The sequence below is a fragment of the Podarcis muralis genome, chromosome 2 (assembly GCF_964188315.1).
Source record: "Podarcis muralis chromosome 2, rPodMur119.hap1.1, whole genome shotgun sequence".
Classification (NCBI taxonomy): Eukaryota; Metazoa; Chordata; class Lepidosauria; order Squamata; family Lacertidae; genus Podarcis; species Podarcis muralis.
The window spans coordinates 71,422,214-71,443,853 of NC_135656.1; the positions used below are offsets into that span (position 1 = coordinate 71,422,214).

General features: G+C 47.5%; 1 protein-coding gene across 3 annotated transcripts; it reads right to left on the reverse strand.

Annotated features, from left to right (window-relative positions):
• Positions 1–10,312: 10,312 nt before the first annotated feature.
• HYAL2 (hyaluronidase 2) lies at positions 10,313–21,275 on the reverse strand. Of its 3 annotated transcripts, none has more exons than XM_028718669.2 (4): positions 21,124–21,275; positions 18,068–19,049; positions 13,727–13,816; positions 10,313–11,778 (listed from the first exon to the last, which is right to left on the reverse strand). In XM_028718669.2, exons 2-4 carry the CDS (start codon positions 18,992–18,994, stop codon positions 11,374–11,376), a joined length of 1,422 nt encoding a protein of 473 aa, XP_028574502.2. In that variant the 5' UTR covers positions 18,995–19,049; positions 21,124–21,275; the 3' UTR covers positions 10,313–11,373. The 3 variants fall into 3 exon arrangements, with proteins under 3 accessions (XP_028574502.2, XP_028574505.2, XP_028574503.2); XM_028718672.2 differs by having other exon boundaries at positions 21,227–21,249; XM_028718670.2 differs by having other exon boundaries at positions 20,964–21,220.
• Between the last annotated feature and the right edge of the window lie 365 nt (positions 21,276–21,640).

Genomic DNA, 21,640 nt, shown 5'->3' on the forward strand with positions numbered 1-21,640 from the left:
GAGTCTGGTTTCTATTATGCAGCCTGTCCCGCTTGCTTGGGCTCCGAGGAGGGGGCGGAAGGGGTTTCGGCGAAAGGAAACAATTAAGCTCGGCAGCTTCTGGAGGCAAAAGCCCGGGCTGTGCAGCTGTGGATCGTAGAGGCTTAACTCTTCCCTCTCCAGGACGGGCGACGCAGCAGCAGAAGAGTGGCCGGCTGGGGTTTAGCCTCGCCAAACTGGGTCTTTAGGAAAAAAATACTACGCACAGGAGCATCACGGGGTATTCAAAAGATCCAAGCCCAGATATTTATTTTTAAAATAAAAATTCCGTGTGTTAATTTATAAGCAATTACTGTATATGCAAACCAAGAAATTACTAGAATTTAAAATTTCACAAAGGCAAGCCAATGACTTTCCTGTTCAGATCTCTCACCTGCACCGATAGCTGCTCGACGGGAGCTTGGATGGGGCAGAGCAATCGAAAGCGAGCAATTCAAAGAGGCAGCATTTGAAAGTGATAAAAGACGCAGGCAATCAATGGGGAGAGTGACCTGATGGGTACTGTGCTGTGTTAGAAGCCACAAATATTAGACTGACTTCAGTTTACACACCTAGGGTTAACTATATATATATATATATTTAATCCCCGAGAAACTTCTACTTTAAAAAGTTGTATGATAGGCAGGAGTCCAACAGGCACAGCTTCCTCCTGCATTGTGATAAATGATGGGAGTTGGGGGAAAGTGGCACCTGTTCTTTTCCTCTTTCTAATGTAGCTGTTAGTTACAAGAGCCCTGGCCGGTGGGGTGGAGGAGAAGTAGCAACTTGAGCCTAAGCTTTGAGATGGTCTTTCCTGCCGCTGGAGGCTTAATTTGAGGCAGACTCTGCCCTGGAAATTTTTCAACAGCTGGACTCAGCCTTCAGTTACACAAAATAAATGCAGTACCTTTCGACATATACAGAGCGTTCCCTGTCGCTACAATCCACCAATTTCATCTGGGCTATCAAAGGACAGGTCCTCCCAAAGCAATAATTTAGGTACAATCTCTTGCAGTTTTAAAACAAAAGGGTTGTTCTGTGCACAATTGAAAGGCACTCTGCATATGCTCAGAGCCACATTGCCATAATCCTTTAAAAGAGTGTTCCCAAAAGAAGGACAAGAGTTTTTGAACACTAAATATAGTAAAGGTAAAGGGACCCCTGACTATTAGGACTAGTCATGACTGACTCTGGGGTTGCGGCGCTCATCTCGCTTTATTGGCCGAGGGAGCCGGTGTGTGTACAGTTTCCGGGTCATGTGGCCAGCATGACTAAGCCGCTTCTGGCAAACCAGAGCAGCGCACGGTAACGCCATTTACCTTCCTGCAGGAGTGGTACCTATTTATCTACTTGCACTTTGACGTGCTTTCGAACTGCTAGGTTGGCAGGAGCCCATTGCAGGGATTCGAACCGCCAACCTTCTGATCGGCTAGTCCTAGGCTCTGTGGTTTAACCCACAGCGCCACCCGAATCCCTCACTAATTCAACCTTCCTCAGCCTGGCACCCTCCAAATATTTTGGGCTCCAGTTGCCCATCACCCCTGACCATTTACCATATTGGGGAGCGTGGATGAGAGTTGGAGGCCACTGAGTTCCCCACCCCGGCTTTAGACACCGCCTGTTTCTCAGCATCAGCTTCTAATTATTAGCAAAGTGGAACAACTGATTCAATCCAGCTAATTATTGTCCAGTTGGCTCAGTTATGCTGTGAAGAGCTGACCTCAATTACCAGAACTAATTCAGTCCTGCAAAGTGGATTTCTTTCTTTCTTTTGTCCAGTTCCCTAAAACATGTCAGTTTAAATTAGAATATCCCATCCTAACTGGAAGATGAAGCAGTCCTGTAAACAACTACTCACCCCAGTAAAATGTGACACAAGTTATACAATAGAGAAAGATAGTTTCCCCAAAGCATCCTGGTAACCTACTCTGGGAACTGTAGTTCTGTGGGGGAAATCACAACCCCCCCGTGTCCTGAACAAGCTACCCTTATTCTCAGGAAGATTTGGGCAAAAGTCCTGGGAACTGTAGGTTGCTCAGGGCATCTGATCATCACTCTCCTTGCAGGGCACTGGAATAGAATGGCACCGCCCGATGCCACCTTGGAGTGCGACTTCAAAGGTACGTCTTGCGGCTGTGAGGATGTCAGCACTTCCAGGCGCTAGATGCGCAGCACCAACCCCCCACGTATTTCACTTCCTGTCCTTTTATATTCCAGGATCACCGCATCACACGGATACTATCTGTTCCACCTTGTGTGATGAGCGGGATTGAAAAATAATTTGAACAAAAATTGGGATAGGAGCCCGGTCACCCTCAGGTCCCAGGCTAAAGTGAAGCAAGCAATAAGCTGTTTGATTTCCTTTTGGCCTAAGGCCCAGCTGCAGCCACCTGAGTACCAACATCTGCGTGCTGCTCTGTTACCAACATTCCCTGGCAGCATAATGGCAGTTTCCATGCACAGTCTTGAGTCTCTGATGAGTTGTGGGGTGGGCGAGGGGGGCATTTCAAACTTCCAATATTTTTATGTAAAGGGCCATAGCATTTTCATCTGATCCATTTGGGCTTGCAGTACATGTGTCCGTGGCACAACTGCGGTAATAGAAGGGACTGAGCAATCATAACAGAATTCGGTGGGGGAAACGTGTCCACACAACAGCAGTGTAACTTTGCAACAAATGATAAATGAATATGCATTTATTCTACCACCCCACCCCACCCCCCAAAAACCCCAACTGAGTATGTGGGAAAGATCCCTAGACTGTGGCGACAGGAGTCACCAGTAGATGTCTCCCTCATTCTTGTCCTAGATTGTGCAATTCAGAACTGTTCTAGTGAGAATGATGAAACTGAGCTTTGGGAAAGGCGATAGTTGTTGGATTTATGAGAACAACTTTCTGTAAATTCTTTCTCCAAACAAACCCCACAAATTAGGCAGAATGGTGACCCTATTGTGTTTCCACAGCTGGCCTACACAGATTCTCCTGGTGGGGAAAGTGACAGAAAATTGAACTGCAGGGATCAGTTCCTGACATCTTTCAAGATACAGTGGTACCTTGGGTTACAAACACCTTGGGTTACAGACTCCGCTAACCCGGAGTAGTACTTCGGGTTAAGAACTTTACCTCAGGATGAGAACAGAAATTGCACGCCATCAGTGCAGCAGCAGCGGGAGGCCCCATTAGCTAAAGTGGTACCTCAGGTTAAGAGCGGACCTCCGGAACGAATTAAGTTTGTAACCAGAGGTACCACTGTACCTAGGTATGGGGTTCGGTGGGTAGAGTAGACTCTCTTCTACAGCTCGCTGCAAACATTCCAGTCAGCCCCTGCAATAAAACAAAGGGGCTTGGAATCCTTGCCTTTCTGAAATGATAAACGTTATGGTGGGTGAAGAGCAATCTCCCTTGATGAGACAGAGCTTGAAAATGGAGGTGGGTGGAAGGAGGGGAGCGGCGAACATTCTTGGCAAGCGCATCAGAGGAAAAAAGAAAGCAAACACTACGTGGGGTTCAGTTTCTCTCCAGGCCTCCAACTCTGTTGGTCTCTGCGCTTTCCAGACAAATTTTAATAAACACACTTTCACTGCTAAACTCACAGTAGTGCCTGTCCAATGTCAACAATAGTATAGTATTCTGTTCCCATTAAATAGGGAGAGAGGGTCATGGTAGCTTTCTTACCAGTTTTTAGGGATGGGAAGAACAGCCTCTCTCCTGCCTGACACTTTAAAAAGAAAACAGGAAGGATGTGTGCTGGAGTTCACACCCTGTACTAAGTTAAGTTTCCACTTCTTAATAACTGAGAATAACTGAGAACCTACAAAGGGCAAATGGGAATGGTGGCATTTTACCACTTTTAAAGAAATGTATGTTTCAGTGGTGTGGTTGCATGAAATGCAGCTTCTGCATCAAATTGCAAGGTGGGATGGACTGAGCAGGAAAGGGTATTACTTTTCTCAGTGACAGAGTAACACGTCTCTGCAGCAAGCATAGAGGAAAGACATCTGGATCCCACACAAAAAATGAGAAACCACTATATTTACACTTCTCCCTAGGCCTAAATAGGCTCCAGGACTCCTGTTTTCTAAGGCAGCCCATAAGCTCTCTGCAAAATCTTTTTAAACATTTTAAACAACTCTTACAGCCTGATCCTAGGCATCTTTACTCCAAAGGAAGTTCCACTAAGTTCAGAGGGGTTTACTGCAAAGTAAGTTTATACAGGGTTGCAGCCTTGTATATTGGATTGCAGCTGCAATCGAGGGAGGCATATCTGTAGAAAACTAACCCACTCACCCCCAATCTGCCCCCAAGAAGTTTAAAACCATGTAGGTAGTGCTTCTACCTTCAAGTGTAATTTGGAATCAGTTTTACAACCTGCTAAAGAAGACAGACTGTATGTTGTCTGGAACTAGATATGAGGGAGGGAGGTGGCTGTTGTGCACATTACCTACTAACCCAGTGATGTGGTCTCTGTGTGTCTATCTCCCACACATTGCACCCCAACCCCCAGACACCACTACCTTTCTCCCCAGTTTGCACTCAGAAAGACTCCCTCCAGCACCCATTCTGCCACTTGCCCAGTGTTGCCTCATGTATGACATTTTAGGGGTCTTCCATTGGGCACGAGGAGACCTTTTGCACTTTCATATGAATGACTGGATCCCTAATAACATGAACTGCAAGACTGCTCAACTATCTATAAGGATCAAGCACACTCAGTAGCACACTAAACATTGATTTGGAGGTGGACTCTTAGAAGGCCCTTCACACCTGTTTCTTTTTAAGAAAGGCAGGAGGAGAAATCTCCAGATATACAACTTCATGTAATGCCCCCCCTACCCAGTGCAGCCCTAATGTGGGTGCATACCCTCCAACATTTCTCCGATGGAAATAGGGATGTCCCATTCCATAATGATAATTTTACTATTTATACCCCACACATCTTATTGGGTTGCCTCAACCACTCTGGGCAGCTTCCAACATACATAAAAACATACTAAAACATTAAACATTTTAAAAAAACCTTCCCTATACAGGATTGCCTTCAGACAGCTCAGGGGTTGGATAACTCCATACCCTCCAACATTTATCTGGTTGCTCACTGTGAGAACAGGGTGCTGGACCAGATAGCTGGACCTTCAGCCTGATGCAGCAGGGATCATATTATGTTCCTAAACAAGGATGTGAGTGGGGTAGTGGGTGAGAGGGAAAGATTTCTTTGCTTTACTGCTGGGTGATCTGCTTTGCTCTGCATAAAGAGTCCTGGTTGGGTTTCCCATCCCCCTGCCCAGTAGCAATGCCTATGCAAGAGGCCCCCTCTTCCCCTCGCTTCCTTCTCCGTTGTTCTGTGGTTAGGATTAGCCACACAAAGCCCTTTTTCAGTACCAGACTGGCGGCTGTGAGTGGCCACAGCAGCGAAGGCTGATGATTATTTAGTGGCATTAGCATGATGAAAGTGGAGAGGGCGATTCCAATGGCCCACAGAGAAAGCATTTCATTCACCTCCCATAGCTATTGACATCAGCATGAGAACAAGGGGGTGAAATTTGCCATTGTGCTATTGGGGCACCAGTGGTTTGATCTCTAGCTCTCAGAAAACTCAAGGCAATGGATGGGAACCATCAGCTCTCGCTTGTCTTCAAGGACCTCTAAACCAGGGATGAATGAGCTGTGGCCTTTCAGGTATCCAGATGTCCATTGGCCAGGGTTAACAAGTGTTTAGGTCCAAAAATATCTGGAAGGCCACAAATTTCCTAACCATGCTATCACTTCTTCCCACCTCACAGGATGATGGTGATGCTGCCATGTATGCCCTTCTCTCAAACACTCCCCCCCCCCCAAGAAAGAGGCTGCTACTTCTGCTCCCTCCTCCCAAGGCAGCACTGCCACACCTCATGGTGGGTAACTGAAGTATCTCTGAGGAGACTGAATCAAAGCGCCTTTTGAAAATTTCCGCCACCTGAAGTTCTTTGTCATCATCCACTGAGCAAAACTAAGAGACGGCTCTCTTAATGACCAGGCCAGGAAGCTTTTAACAACAAATACAGTGGTACCTCAGGTTACAGATGCTTCAGGTTACAGACTCTGCTAACCCAGAAATAGTACCTCGGATTAAGAACTTTGCTTCAGGATGAGAACAGAAATCATGCGGTGGCAGTGGGAGGCCCCATTAGTTAAAGTGGTACCTCAGGTTAAGAACAGTTTCAGGTTAAGAACGGACCTCGGGAACGAATTAAGTTCTTAACCCGAGGTACCACTGTAATTAACCCACACACACCCCAGCAAGAGAGCTTGGGGGCTGGGGTAGGAGGTCTTCTGGCTCACACTTAAAAATACCCAGGATTGTATCCACGCTGGGTTTGAGAAACTGTTCTGAAGTACAGGGATTGGAATTTATTTTAAATGATCATGTTATACAGAGGATTGGCCACAGAACAAATCTTCAGGAATCGGCACATTGTGGATTTCGTAAAAGTGCACTGAACACATTTGTTTTGTGTTAGTCCTTTGAAACAGAATGACATCTTCTAGCTACATAATTGTGACCTATAATTTTGTAATTCATGATATATATATCTCTATCTGTCATGCTTAGCCACTGTTCTCTCTTTCAAAGAGTGACAGTTAAAATGACTAGTTAAAGAATGATAAAAGCTGGGAGTTTTCTGTTTTTTCAATGCATACCTATGGGCAAAGTGTGGATGGCAATTCACGTTTAAGTGACTGAGTACCAAATCAGGGGTTATCATTAAGAATTCTAGATCCATAAATCCAGAGTAAGAATTAGGAATTTGTGTAGGTGCATAGACTGGCTGGTTCCCTACAAAGTGTTAAAACAGTAAGCATTCGCACACCACATCCCCAAGCATTTCACATGGCTTTTAGTAACCTTTCTCCAAGTGTCTCTGCTCAAGAATTTGGCATGGCCTTAAACCAAAGACAACTAGTTTCTGCCTGACTACGACAAGTAGAGGTGGAACTTGACAGCACAAAGCATATTCCAGGCTCAGAGAGGGAACCGTGCAATCAATGTGACAAAAGAGAGAATAAAACGGGGGAAATGCTTTCTGTTCCAGTGTCTTGAATATATGGAAATGTGTGTGGGGAAAGCCATGACAGGCTGAGAAAGGGAGCACATCAAAAAAAGCAAGGAGAGGAAGGGAGAAAACATGTTCGATCCTGGGAAAAAGATTTAGAGAGGGGAAAGAAATGGCAGCCTGCCACCAGATCAGCCGTGGGCTGGTATATACTCTGGGGAAATCAAACACAAGGACCTGCCAAGGCTTGCATTGGTTGTGGCTTCCGAAAGAAACTACAGATAACTGCCCACATAAGCAGCACTGGCAATTGTTGTGCAACACTCTGCCCTCCTAGGGAGATAGGAACTGAGCTTTGATTTGTTGGCTCCCTTTGTGGCACTAGGGGGCGCTCTCCTACTGAACGGAAAGCAGGAGGACGTTCAGCACTGACCCTCGCACAGGAGATGTTTTAACAGGGACCCCTAAGGGAGCGATATTCCTTGTTTTTCCAAAGCTACGATGGAGAAATTGTGCACTCCTGGTTTTCAGGCAAAGGGTGGGGAACAGACCAACCTCCCTCATCCCCCTAGCTCACACATTTGTCTAAAGAAACAAGTGGACTAGATTTGCCTCTGGACAAAGCGTCCTCGTGCATACTCTCACAAATATTATCACCCACTTTGATTTTTTTTAAAAAATAAAAGTTTCTAGCATTAATAGGACATGAGATGAGACAAAGTGTACAGACACTCTTCTCAATTTTTTTTTTTTTGGGGGGGAGGGAATTAGCTTGCTCCCTCATTTCAGCATTTTACTTTGTGCCCACCCCCAGAAAAAAATTCCTATGCTATGTTATAGGTCCTGTTTTCCCTTTCCCAAATAGCAGTCTAATCAGATGCTTAATTGCCCCAGTTACCTGAACCGTATCTGTGGAGATTAATCTTACGCAGGGGTCAGCAAACTTTTTCAGCAGGAGGCCAGTCCACTGTCCCTCAGACCTTGTGGGGGGCCAGAGTACATTTTTTTGGGGGGGGGGGAATGAACGAATTCCTATGCCCCACAAATAACCCAGAGATGCATTTTAAATAAAAGGACACATTCTACTCATGTAAAAACATGCTGATTCCCGGGCCGTCCGTGGGCCGGATTGAGAAGGCGATTGGGCCAGAGCCTTAGTTTGTCTACCCATGATCTTATGCCTTTTTTCAAGCACCTACTTGCCCTTTATGCTCTTAGGTATACGGCATCACGTTTTATGAGGCTCCTGGGGGCAATGAGATAAAGACCCCAAAGGACAAAACAAACAAACAAATGAAGAGCTGTGTGCCTCCTTGCTTCCCCAGATTGTCTCTAATCAAAATGTGTGTGTGCAGTGAACAGCAGCACCCCTGGCTGAACTCAGCCAGCAGAGGAATGCTCATATTTATAGCACTGGACATGTACACGCCTCTTAATCCTGTGATTTAAAGCTGGCTTGTGCCTCTTCTCACAATTAAAAAAACATTCTCCAAGGAAATGCAAGAACCACAGCCCACCCCAGAGTCACCTTGCATTCTTCTGTGCCCAGGGACTGTTCACTTTTGTGGACAAGATGTCATCATTTCTGGAAGTCTTAAGGTGGGAGTTTTAGGTAGGGTGGCAAGTCCAGTGCACTTTCCAGTTCACCTAGAAGAGCATGTGGACAACACACACTATGTTTCTACACCAGGGATGGTGAACCTATGCCCTTCCAGATTTTGCTGGATCCCAACAACCAGCCTGAGGCAACATGGCCAGTGGCCAGGCATAAGGCTGACTTACAGTAGGCAGAAAAACTAGCCTACCGAGAGCCACCCCAGAGGAGAGCATGCAGCCACAGGGAGATGCCTGCTCTCAAGAGAACCAAGCAAGAGGCATTTTATGTGCAAGAGGATCAGTGAAGTTTTTCCTTCACCATGAAACAAATAGTATCCACTCACATCAGGAATTTCATTTCAATAAACCCCATGCCCTTGGCAGAAGATGACCTGCAGCCCAACCCCTGGGCAGAAAGCAGGGAGGAGTTGTAGCTCAGAGTTACAAAACAGGCGCTGGAGGCTCGAGGGTCAGATCATAGCATTTCTCAGCTCAATCGCTTAACTGGATGTATTGCTGGAAAACGTTTTGGTAAACAGAACAAAGAGGTTGGCTGCTGCCAACTGCTTGACAATACGAGTGGGTTAATAGTACTGGGCAAAATAACCCACTGACCTGGTTCAGTACGAGGCAGCTCCCTGTGTTCTCAACACCAATTTGATCACAGGCAGCTGAAGGGCAGATAAGAAAACAGGCTGCAAGTTTGACGCAGCTCTACCTGCCTGTTCCCCAAGTCAGCCCAAGGTGCCTCTTAGCTGCCTTCCAAAACAGCAGCAATCCCCCCCTCACAGAAGACAACCCCATGAAGCACCACAATTTGGTTCGGCATTTCCAAGCTTGTTTTCTACAGATCCCCAGCCTCTTCCATCGCTTTTAGAGATGAACAAGTCAGGATCAGCCAAGAAACAAGGAGCCAAAGAAAACTAGATACACTCCTAATATCAGGGGTGGGAAAGCTCAACCAGCCCAAAGACCAGGTTGCTCTGTCTTCCATCCAGCGAAGCAAGAGGTATCATCAGAGTTCAAAGAAAAGGCAGGCGAAAACAACAGAGGGTGCAGAGCACAACCAGTGGGAGAGGAAGGCCTAGGGGGAGGGGGTGTGGCTTGGGGGTGAGCCCTGTGTGGCAAACAGAGAAGGTCCTCCATCGACTGTAAGAGAAGCAAGGAGAAAAGGAACACAATGGCAGTCAGGCCCCGCCCCTGCCTGCAGCCTCTCGCTCTCCTGTGCAGGACACATGACCCTGACAGAGACACCCAGTGTTCCTTCCACTTTGGCAACTGCTTGGCTTTGCCAGCCAAAACTCGTTGACTTAATTACAAGGAGCAGGAAGTCCGGACAAGGAGAGGCAGCCCCTTGCTGCTCCAGTAGAGACAAAGAGCAACACTGGGAAGGAGAGCTGAAGGCGAGGCTGGCAGATGGCATCTGTACAAACAGCAGAAGGGGAGGGGGGTGCAGCCGCAGCAGCAACAGGCCTCTTTCATTGGGGGTCTCCAGACTCTCTGGCCGCACCCGAAACGTGAAGAGCTGAGGGAATTGTTAAGACAAGTAAGAATGATCTGGTTCAGGCGCAGCTACTCAGGGATGGACACAGGAGGGTGAGCAGCACTGGCCAGAGCCACACTTCTGTGATGAGAAGGACAAAGCCACACACGATGGGGGGAGGTGTTAATGAAAAGCCGGCCAACGTTTTATTGGGGTCTGAAGGCAAATACCACTCACAGCTGGAGCCTCCTTATTGGCAAGGAGGAATGGCATGAAGGGCCCCTCGGGGCAACGAAGCAAGCTCCCAAGACACAATGCAGAACGCCAATTACGTTTTCTCGGTGTGTCTTTAATTCTGAGGTAAAACTTTTTTGGTTTTCCTGTAACGGATGCAGGGCACCAACTCAGCACCGGCCACACACAGATCGGGGGCATGGCACTCCCGCACCCCACGGCTGCCCTTCTCAGAGCAATACAAATGTTGTTTGCCCGCCCACCCAGTCGGTCAGCAAAGGGCATTTTCACCACCAGAGCTTTCTACTCTCTAGGTTAAACCCCACTGGCTGGGCAATGCTTTCTCTCCTTCTCTATCGGCTATCCTAAAGAGGCATGTTTTAAACAGCAGCAGTTTTCTCCTCACTACAGCAGCTCCACCAAACCCATCACACCTCTCCTGAGGCCTAAGCAGGCTCCAGGACTCCCATTTTCTAACCGTGCCCCCCTCCCTCCTTACAACAGAAGAGCCAAGCACCCCTCTCCCTAATCCTCTCCCAAAAGAATGCCGAATGTGGGCACCCATTCCTCCCTCCCCCAGGCGACCCTTCGACAACTTTCCCCACCCTCAAATTCCTGCTTCTGTTTGGGTAGCTAACCCAAGGCACCAAATCGACTCCTGTGTTGGAGATACTTCTGGACAGCAAGGGAGAGGCAGGAGAGGCGAGGCCTCATGGCAGCCCCCTACCTTTGCCAGTCCTCGCCTCCAGTCACCCATCTGCCTGCGCACAGAAATACTGTCAGTGGGGGGAAGGTCCTTTTTCACTTTTTTGCCCCTTAAAGGGCCAGTGGCACAGATGGGAGAGGTAGGACAGTCTCTTAAATAGTAGGTCTGCTACATCACTGCTAAAGAAATACATATATATAAAAACGAGAGGCTGGCGGCTCTTATTTCTCCCTTTCCGCCTATCACCACTGCCTGCTGCACCAGGAACTAGTTTGCGGCCGCAGAGATTCCAGTTGGAGGCAGCCTAGTGCAAGCAGGCCAGCAGACAGAGAGTTATCAGCAACTGGAGTCCCAGGTTACTGCGAAGATAGGGGCCGCCCCCAGGAGGGTTCAGCTGCTCCTTGCATCCTTTCCCGTGCCATCCCTGGTAACAGTGGCACTGGAAGTGGGCCTTGAGGAAGGCAGTGTCATCCTGAGAGAAGTTCCCTGTGGCCTCAAACAGCTGCTTGCCCTGCCCGGGAGCGTTGCGGTGGATCTCGAAGCTGGCTGGGTTGAGATGCAAGAAGACGTCAGTGTTGCTGAAAATGCGCCGGCAGCGCCCGTGGCCGCTGCACAGAGTGTGGCTGCAGAGTTCTGCAGCTGTGGTCACGTTGACGATGTAACGGCCAAGGCCTTCCTCTATGTAGTTTTTAATCAGCTGGCACGTTTCCTGCAGAGGAGAGGATTCAAAATTAGCAACAGGAACTGGGAGACCAGCAGCTACAGCCAGGTGGCGAGATTTCGCTCTTATTGAATCCCTGATGCAAGAAGGTCCAATGGAAGCATCTATCCACCCATCCATCCTGCAATCCAGCAGTTTAGATTTCTGAGTCAAAATTCATATCTGAGAGTAAATTCCATTTATTTCCATGGAGCTTACTTCTTGGTAAGCATGCATAGGGTTTCTGCCTTGGTCAATATTTTTCCCTTTCCTAAACCCTAATAATACATTACTTATGTGTGGAGCATTTCTGTGCGGACCCATGCTTCCAAGTGCTGAACCCAGGTCTACAACCACCTCAGCTTGCACCTGACTTCGCCTACAGAGAAAATTCAGAGCATGAGCACCTGCTTGTGCAAAGGGGCTGCCTGCAGTCAGGACATCCAGTCATGGAGGAAGAAGGTCCGATGGAGGAGGCCAGAAGCCCAGCCCCCTCTGCTGACATGCCCTACACATGAATAATGCATGAACAGATGGGGCTCGATTTGGTAATGGGAATTTATCACTTCCCTCTTTCAATAGGATGACTGAAAAGACTTAAGACATCAGATCCGGATGGCACAATCCCCATAGTAGTCTGTACGGTTGCTTCACATCCTTGCAGGAAACTTGGAAGAACTGTTCCCAGCGCTGCTTTGCTAAACACGGTGCTTGAAGGCCACTATAAAGGCAGTGTTGACAGCTCAATATGGCTACCCGCAGCTGTTAGGGTGTAGGCTAGGACTTTCACAGCGCAAGGAGGCCTTCCTCAAGACCGAAAGGCTCGAGTTGTGTACAGCCTCAATCTCTACTATTTACACTGAAAGCAGTTATTGCCCATTATGTACTCTGGACACCAAAGGGGGTATCTCTCTATGGTTCCATCTCTTTAGGAAATGATGCATATGCTTGGTATCAACCCTGGTATGGCAACTAGTTGAATTCAATACAAGGAAGTGCTATGGAGGCCTTTGGTGGGGACCATGCCCCCTTGGACAAAGTAGCAAAGCTCCAAGGAAGAGTGTCTTTGTACCCCTCAAAGCAAAATGCCATTAGTAGTCCAAAGCCACCCTTCTCCCTCTAGTACCAGGTGGTCGTTGCATTGACAGTATCTATCTCTATCTATCATCCATCTATCTATCTATCTATCTATCTATCTATCTATCTATCTATCTATCTATCTTCCATCTATCTATCTATCTTCTATCTATCTATCTATCTATCTATCTATCTATCTATCTATCTATCATCTATCTATCATCATCTATCTATTATCTATGTGTGCATGTATGTGTGTGTATGTATGTATTGGTTAAAACAATGAATGGTGCAGCGTGTAACAGGCAACACAGGATCTGGGATTGAAAATAAAGCAATGGCAGTAAAGAGAAACAATACCAGCCATAATACAATAAAAGCTAGATCTTTTCAGGGAGACATGAAATAGCCACTCCCTTGGGAGTCATGAGTTGCCAGGGGACTACAATTTGCACTTGACCTATTAATAAAGCTTAGAGGGAAACAAAATTCTGTCAAATTTATCATGTCTTGCCATGCCTCTTATTACTCTGTGGTAGTATGTTAGATGTCTAGAAAGTCCATTTGTCCCACACCTGAGACCACCAGTGTTCCCTAGAGGGCCTTTCTGGGGTTTTCCGGCATTCAGCAACTTCCAGGTGTTGCCAGTATCTTTTTCAACACATGCCTCTTCCCCCGACAGCCCACCAAAAAGAGGCTGCGCTGATGCTGAGCTGCTAAACTGAACAAATTGCAGAAGTAGCTCCACTAAGAGGGCTGCCTGCTGAATTAAGACAGGACCTGACATGCTCTTGGCAGAAGTGAGATCGAAGAGCCGTTTTATCTGAAAGAAGCTCCCACTAGGCTTGCCTCTCTGGGGCTGGTGCGGAAACATACATACCCGACTTTTAGTGTTCTCTGCATCTCCCCAGAAGATCGTACCAGCTACCCCCAGAGCAGCACTCTCCCCGATGGTGGAGATCAAGTCTTTCTGGAAAGAAACATCCAGGTAGTTCCACAGTTAGTACAGATACAGAATATTAGGAGATTAGTAGGATACTCTCTAGCTCAAGAATGGATAGAAGCTGTTCCGGTTGCTGTATTATGACTGTTCCTTATTATATAGTAAAAGGGGGTGCCTTTTAACACCAGTTTCAGCATTATGGTGGAGAGATACGCACAAAATACACACTGTCAGATAAAAGCAACATTTCAGACTGATGAAAATAGGTGAAAGCCTTGCCTGGCCAACATGTGGGAGGGAGTTTCTTGTTGGTGCTGTGGAGGAAATAGATGGGGGACTGCCTGCCCCCCTGCCCTTGAAGGCTTCATTCCCATGGAAGTAAGGTAAAGGTAAAAAGGTAAAGAACCCCTGGACGGTTAAGTCCAGTCAAAGGCAACTATGGGGTTGTGGCGCTCATCTCACATTCAGGCCGAGGGAGCCAGCGTTTGACCACAGACAGCTTTCCGTGTCATATGGCCAGCATGACTAAACCGCTTCTGGTGCAACGGAACACCGTGACGGAAACCAGAGTGCACAGAAATGCCGCTTACCTTCCTGCTGCAGCAGTATCTATTTATCTACTCACACTGGTGTGCTTCCAAACAGCTAGGTTGGCAGGAGCTGGGACATTGCACCAGGAGCTCACCCCGTTGCGGGAATTTGAACTGCCAACCTTCTGACTGGCAAGCCCAAGAGGCTCAGTGGTTTAGACTACAGTGCCACCCGTGTTCCATGGAAGTAATCTGTTAGGGCCACACACTTGCAGTGGGCAGGGCCAGAACCTCTCTACATGCAATCTCTCAAGAATCTGAAGATACAGAAAGAGTGTAAGGTGGTAAATTATCTTGTTAAAATCATCGCCACCTCTTACATTTGCCATCCGTCAATGCACATGCACCACACACCAAAACAGGTGTCACCTGGTGTTGGTAGGCCAGAAAGTTCCACGAAGGATTGGGAATGCCCCGCCACCCGAAAATCTGGAGAGCGGCTGCCAGTTCATGAAGGTAGTACTGAGCCAGACTGAACAATGGTCTGATAGTAGACAGAACAATGGTAAAGCACAGCCCCAATTACATGGAGGATTTACTTTCATTCAATGAGCACTTCCCAATGCAACATGGGCAAGATCAGGGACACAGTGAGACATCTTGTCCCCATCCTCACTTTCAGCATCTACATTTTCAGGCAGATGTGTGAACATGCCTCCGGTAGAGTACAGACAACCAGGACAAATCACGCTACACCAAATGCAGAGATCATCCTCAGACCTGAAGGGGTTGGGTGAGGAGTGGAACTGCTAATTGTATTCTATGGATGAATAGGCCTTTAGGCACGTGTGGTTAAAGCTGCCATTTTATTATCAATGACTGTTGCCGAGCAAGAAGGAGCAACAACTCCTTTTTAAAAATATAAAGCTTGGGCGTTACTATCCCTTGCCTAAACATGTCTGAAGTTTGTCATTTTAATTAGCGTTTCACTTACACTGCTTACTTTCAGAGCACCCTCTAGTTAATCTGAATGATTCCTAAGTAGCAGGGATAAAAACCTCCATTCACTAACTTCCACTCTATCCATGGGCAAAGTCAGCCACATAACGAGCAAGGGTTGCATTTTTTGAGGCTCTAGAACTCACCACTGGCCACAGATTATTATTTTTTTCCAAAATGCTCAGCTGTAAAGTTGCTCTTGCCTTTGGTTAGAGGTAGAGCATGAAACCAAATTAAGATCTCAAAGAGAGAAAGACCCAAGGTGCATGCAGGTATGATGCCCACCTCTGCTTCTCCAAACAGCGGATCTGCAAGGTGCAACTGCTGACATAGGTGCCAACTCTCCGGGGCCCTGAGTGCCCGAGTACCCACAAAATTCCCCTTGAAGGGGCCGGGCACCCACAAATTTCAATGCCAGGGCCATGCACATTGCATGGCACCCATGGCCCCGGGCACCCACAGTTGCGGGGCCAAGTTGGCACTCCTGATTGCTGAAGTCCAGTTGTGTAAGGGCAGCTGAAAATTCTGTTTTGGAAACTTCCCCCACCCCAGCCAAGGCAAGATAGAAGCAGTCCAGTCTTAAAACTCATCACAGAGCCCAGTGATGTGCAAGGTCAGAAACTCTGGAAGGAAATCCCCCACCCTGAAGCTTAAGTGCGTTTCCTATTGTAAGTAGCAAACTCAGAAGTGACGGGTCTCTTTATGGTAGTCCTAGCCACACACCTTCTAAGATTATACAACAATCTTATAATGATAAAATAACAATAACTGGGGATGTGCTGCAATAAAACACTTGCCAGCTAAATCTACTGTTTTCTGTACACATACTTGGGAAATGATTTGGAGTGCTCCAATATCTTTCAGAGTAACTTATGTTGTGTTTTTCATAATGTCTCATTACATGTAACATAACTTGTACACCATGGGTAGACAAACTAAGGCCTGGGGGCCGGATCCGGCCCAATTGCCTTCTAAATATAGCCCACGGACGGCCCGGGAATCAGCATGTTTTTACATGAGTAGAATGCGTCCTTTTATTTAAAATGCATCTCTGGGTTATTTGTGGGGCATAGGAATTCCCCCCCCCCAAAAAATATAGTCCAACCCCCCACAAGGTCTGAGGGACAGTGGACCAGCCCCCTGCTGAAAAAGTTTGCTGACCCCTGTTGTACACCATTCTCTTGAAACTCAGGCACCTTGTGTTTTTGGTGTTCCAAAATGCTTAGCTTTGGAGCATAGTGGCTAAAAAAGCTTCCCTTTCATGCTGATCATGTGGCGTAAGGTCACTGGAGACACTGCTGCAGAAATAGTAATGAGCCTTTGATTCCCCCCACCCCAAGGCCCCACATCACTAACACAACATTGCTGCCTGCTGCATCCTGTAAGTCCAGCTAGGATTGGGAATTTTTTTCCTATATGAGGGAAACAGAAATCATACTACAATAGATTACCAATTACGATACAGTTACAGGGACCAACTATCCCAGAAAGCTTTCACTCCCAAGTTGTGTGGGCCAAGGCAGAAGACAGAAGATAGTACATTTTTGCCTATGGACAAGCCAGTCACATCAATCCTGACACTACTAGCCTCAGTGGTGCTCAGACCTTGGGGGCATCTGCATGATCCTGCTGCTTCTTACAGTGCCTGGTAGCCTCAGAAGTTACCTTGGGAAACTGCAGGGAGCAGAAGCAATGCAGCTTGGCTTTCAGCACAGATCTACACTCCAAAGGCTGTGGCACCATGGCAAAGGACTACTCTGAAGTTGGCATGCCTGGATACTCTTCAAGCCAACAGAACTTGGGTCAATAGACTACATCCCCTTACCAACCCTGTGTGCTTCAGTGCGCCAGAACTAAGCCCACCCACAGGAACAATTTGGAGTGCAACTTCCGACTTCTCCAGCTCAGTGGTCCCCAATGGGCTGGACATGTATCCAGCCCAATGGCTCCCTATTCTTTAGGAAAGCCCTTGGCAAAATGCCAGACTAATGATTCTTTCTAGGAGAATTAAATGCCCATAAAGAACAGCACTTTCTTGCAGCAGTGCTGCCACGATGAGGGAGACAGACAGAAGCAGCTGCCTCCTTCCCTCCTCAGCCCCACCCTAGACTTCTTAAGTTTCCATTACACATCAAGTCAATTTGCTTAGGACCAAGATAAAGGAGAAGTCCTTTCCCACCTCCCATTGTACAGCAAATCCACAGGAACCACAGCTCACAGGTGCTTCCTGGGAGCAGTCCCAGCCCACAAAACTTTGGTTGGAGACCTAATTAAAGCTTCTGATAAGCAGCCTTTATCTGATCATGCTTATCAGTTATTACCACAAACTAATGCATCTCAGTTATTGCTGTAACAGGTCTGAACAACGTTTGACCCAGGAAGGCAAAAGCAGCTCACCAGCTAGGTATTGGTGGCCAGCTAAGTGCCAAGTAGCCTCCCACCCTAGCCCCATTGTTTCAGTCTCAGGCAGACAGCACACCAGAAAGTTTATTACACCCCTGGAGAGTGCCATACATTGCTGGTGGATTACCTTTTGGGAGGGTGGATCACAAGCTGGGCTGACCTGTCCTTCAGACTGCTCCTCTACATGGGACAGAAATCCAACCCCAATGGCCCTGGATTCTTGGCTATTTCCCAATTCCAACAGAGTAACATTTCCTGCTTGGCAGGGGGTTGGACTCGATGGCCCTTGTGGTCTCTTCCAACTCTATGATTCTATGATTCTACCAGATAGGAAAGGCTTTCTTACCTCGCTTAGGACATTCTGTGTGCGTATATAGGTGGGCCTGGTGTAGACAAAGACCGGTAGGCTATAGTTATCATGGTGCTGCTGGGAGATGCGAAGGGCCTCTCCTACCCGAGACCTCACAAACTTGCGGCCATTTGTGTGGTTGGCCAGCACCTGCTCCAGGTAGATGGAAGGATAAAGGGCAGTGCTCTCCTTCCAAAGCCAGAAAAGATGGTCGTTGCGTGACTTCTCCACATCTGGGCAGCACCCTGTGTAGCTGTCCTGGTTCTTACTGTAGTCGTGGTTGTAGCAGTCGGGGAAGAGGTAGAAGCCCCACAGCTGCCGGGGGCGATAGTACTTGGCGTATCTCAAGGTCTCGCTCATAAACTCACGGGCATACGACTCAAATTCATACTGAGCCTCCTTCTTCACCTGGTCTTCCAGCAGGTGAGGCTGCCGAGCCTTCACAAGTAAACGGGAGACATTGCGGTAGATGTCTTTCGACTGCCAGTTCCGGACCCAGATGGGTCTCCACTCTTCCCAGTCAATCACAGCCAACCCCTCCTTTGTCTCAGTGCGGATGTATTTCCTAATACTAGATTCCAGTTGGTTCCGATGCTGCTGTAAATTGCTGTTTTGGGGGACACCCCCATTCACAGCCTTCCCCCCATCATAGTAGGGATAGAGGCCCAGGCGCTCTTTATAGAAAATGGTCAAATTCTGGTCCACAAAAAGTTCATTGGTCGAGGCATGAACGTCAAAGATGCTGAGATCTGGCTGGACACCATAGCGAGGCTTGCATTCCTCGGTTGGCGCATTCCAAGCAACAATGAAAGGCCTGCGGGTGAGAATGGGGGTGAAGGCGGGCTTCTCTTCGTCCTGCCCAGGGGCGCCAGCCACAACCAGGAACACAAACCAAGTCACTTCCAGCACAGAGCTTCCCTGCATCCTCTCCAAGTGGTTTGGGGACAAGGTGGTGGCAGGTTACAGGCAGAGCAAAGGCCTGCAAAAGAAGACACAAGAAGAGCAGAGAAATGTGTGGTTATGCTAAAGTAAGGAAAAAGAATTACACTTTTTGACCAGGCGCAAGCTACTTGGTACAACAGTATAAGCTAAAGGCGGCCATATGAAATGCTTCTTTGGAAACAAAGGAAAAAAGAATTCCTCAACCAGAACCTTTATCTCTATCAGTAAAACTCCTCCCTCCACTAGTTTTTATCGTACTCAGAAGGTGGGAGCTAATTGGGAATTGAAACACACACACCAGAGAGCTGGCCTAATCTGGTATACAATGACTGTGGCAGTGTTCAGAATTTAGCTATTATTGTTATGATCCCAACCCCCTTTTAAAAAAAAACCCCTGTGGCATCTCAACAGGCAACATGCTTTTATTTTCCAACTTTCGTACCAGTTCCCAAAGCTCCGTCTGCAATCTGGCGTAACCCACCATCTGCTACAGGACTGAGAGTTGGAAAAGTCTACAGAGTCTAGCAAAAGCATGGCAGGCACAATCAAATAAACAGCAGCGGAGAGCAGAGCAAAACCTGGCAGAGAGGTTCTCAGAGCCTCAAGAATCAGCATGCAGGGACACATGTGTCCAGAAAACCAGCCGCCTGTTTATTTAGTGGCTTCAGGCCTGCCAGCACTGAGAGATACTTCCTAGACAGGGCAGTTCTTAAGGAGAACCTTCCTGCTTTCTTTTCCCTGAAGGCCCGTCATCAGCATAACCCTAGACTAACTGGTGGACCTAGAGGGAGAAAGGGCCATTATACAAGCATACAGATTGTACAAAAGCACCATTGGCCTCAGGAGGAAAATGGGGCAAGTAAACAGAGAAGTTAGCCCATCACAACCCTGGCAGCAGAAGCTTTTCACTAAGGAAGCCAAGCAAGTGAGACCTCAGCTTTGATGACCCTTATCACTACTGCTGAAGGAGAGTCCAAGAGCTACTTTGAAAGAACTGCATTTAAAGCCTTCCCCAGCAAAGGATGGTCCTCCAATATCAGAACATTTTCTTAAATTTATACCAAAATGCCTACCTTCCTAACATGAAATTCAGTATTGTCTCTTTCAACACATCAACAAAATCAACACCATTTTAATATTTTTTTTAAAAGAAAGTCATCCTCTGTTTGTAAAATTTTGCTTCCCCATTATACACTCTTAACATCTTCCTGATGAGGAACAACATAGCTTCTAAAGTTTTGGGGGTCTCCCCCCCCACACACAGAAAAGTTCACAAGGTGAACTATTTGGTAGAAAGAAAGAATCCCTATCAAATAGCATTTGAGAGGAAAGAGTTGTGGGGAAATGTGGATTTCAGCAACTGAACTAACAGAGTCACTTTCGGAAGAAAAGAAGAAGAAGAAATCGTTTTAAAGACTGTTACTGCAGCAATCGGACAACGCTAGAAGAACAGGCTGCAGCAAAAAGTGGAAAAGAAAAGAAAAGAAAACCAAGACCCAAGTAGTTACTGAAGCCGGGTCAGCAGAACAGATGGAAGAGCACTTCCACGTGCTAACGCAAACACCAAGTCAAATATTCCGAGTTCCGAGCGAGCGTGATCTTTCCAGCAAAAAAATCTGCCCGCTAAAAAGCAAGTAGCTTGAAACCGTGATGTTCAGCCAAAATGCAAACCAGAATCACTCGCCACAAAATATTCAAGCGGTGCACATAGGAAGGGGCCGGAAGAAATAAGTTCAAGCGAGAGAGAAAAAGATATTTTCCATTCACTGGCTCGGCTTCCTCAAAAGGGCATTTCATCAACTAGGAGGCTTGCCAAACCAAGCAGGGAAAGCAATCTGCAGTCTTGCAGAAAAACTTGCCCCTGCACAGATGCGCTAGGGGACCCGAGAGAGGAACAGCTAAGCAGAAAGAAAGTACTTTAGGAAAAACCACACTAAACACACACACACACCTCCTTCTCCTCCTCTCCGATTCCCTGCTCAACTTCAGACACTCTTTGCCAGCCAACTCTAAGCCAGCCCTGAGGGCTCCTCGAACCGCATCTCCATTGTCCTACGGTCCTGGGGCTGGGGGCGGGGAAGCTCTCTGGGTCCCCCGCTGTGCGAACTCACCTGGATACTTAACTTATCACCCCCCTTGCCAGCTTAAGCAATATATCCTCCTGGGCGCAGAGCAGCCTCTACTTAAAGGGCACATGAGCCCAGTACCACCCACCCGCTTCTCCGGCAAGTCCGCTTCTCCCTTAAAAGATCAGAGCGAGGGACAGCCCATTGCCGATTTCAGGAAAGGGGGAGAAGGGGCACACCATGGAACAAGCCTTCTGCGGACTTTTGCGCGAGCAGCAAGAACCGAGAAAGACGTTTGAGAGCTGATATCCTTGCACACTTTGATTTTGCAACGCTCGGGTGCAAATGGCGTTGTTTCCGCCGCCCCCTCAGTACTGTCCGGTGTGAGTGCTCCCCCGCCTAGCGGAGCCACTTGGTACAATCCAGCTGCTTTCCGTATGCCAAGTGTGGCTTTGCCTCTTAAAGGGAAGCGAACATCTCGGCAGTCGGGTGGAATGTAATATGGTAGTAGGCGAGGTGCCAGCAAGTTCGCAGACCCCGGTGAGCAAAGGCGGTTGCAATC

Excerpts from the sequence above, each read along its gene's own strand:
- HYAL2 (XM_028718669.2), bottom strand. The coding sequence starts at position 18,994 with ATGCAGGGAAGCTCTGTGCTGGAAGTGACTTGGTTTGTGTTCCTGGTT. Across the intron at positions 13,817-18,067 it reads CACAGAATGTCCTAAGCGAG|AAAGACTTGATCTCCACCAT; the intron begins GTAAGAAAGCCT and ends GTTTCTTTCCAG. Across the intron at positions 11,779-13,726 it reads CAGAGAACACTAAAAGTCGG|GAAACGTGCCAGCTGATTAA; the intron begins GTATGTATGTTT and ends TCTCCTCTGCAG.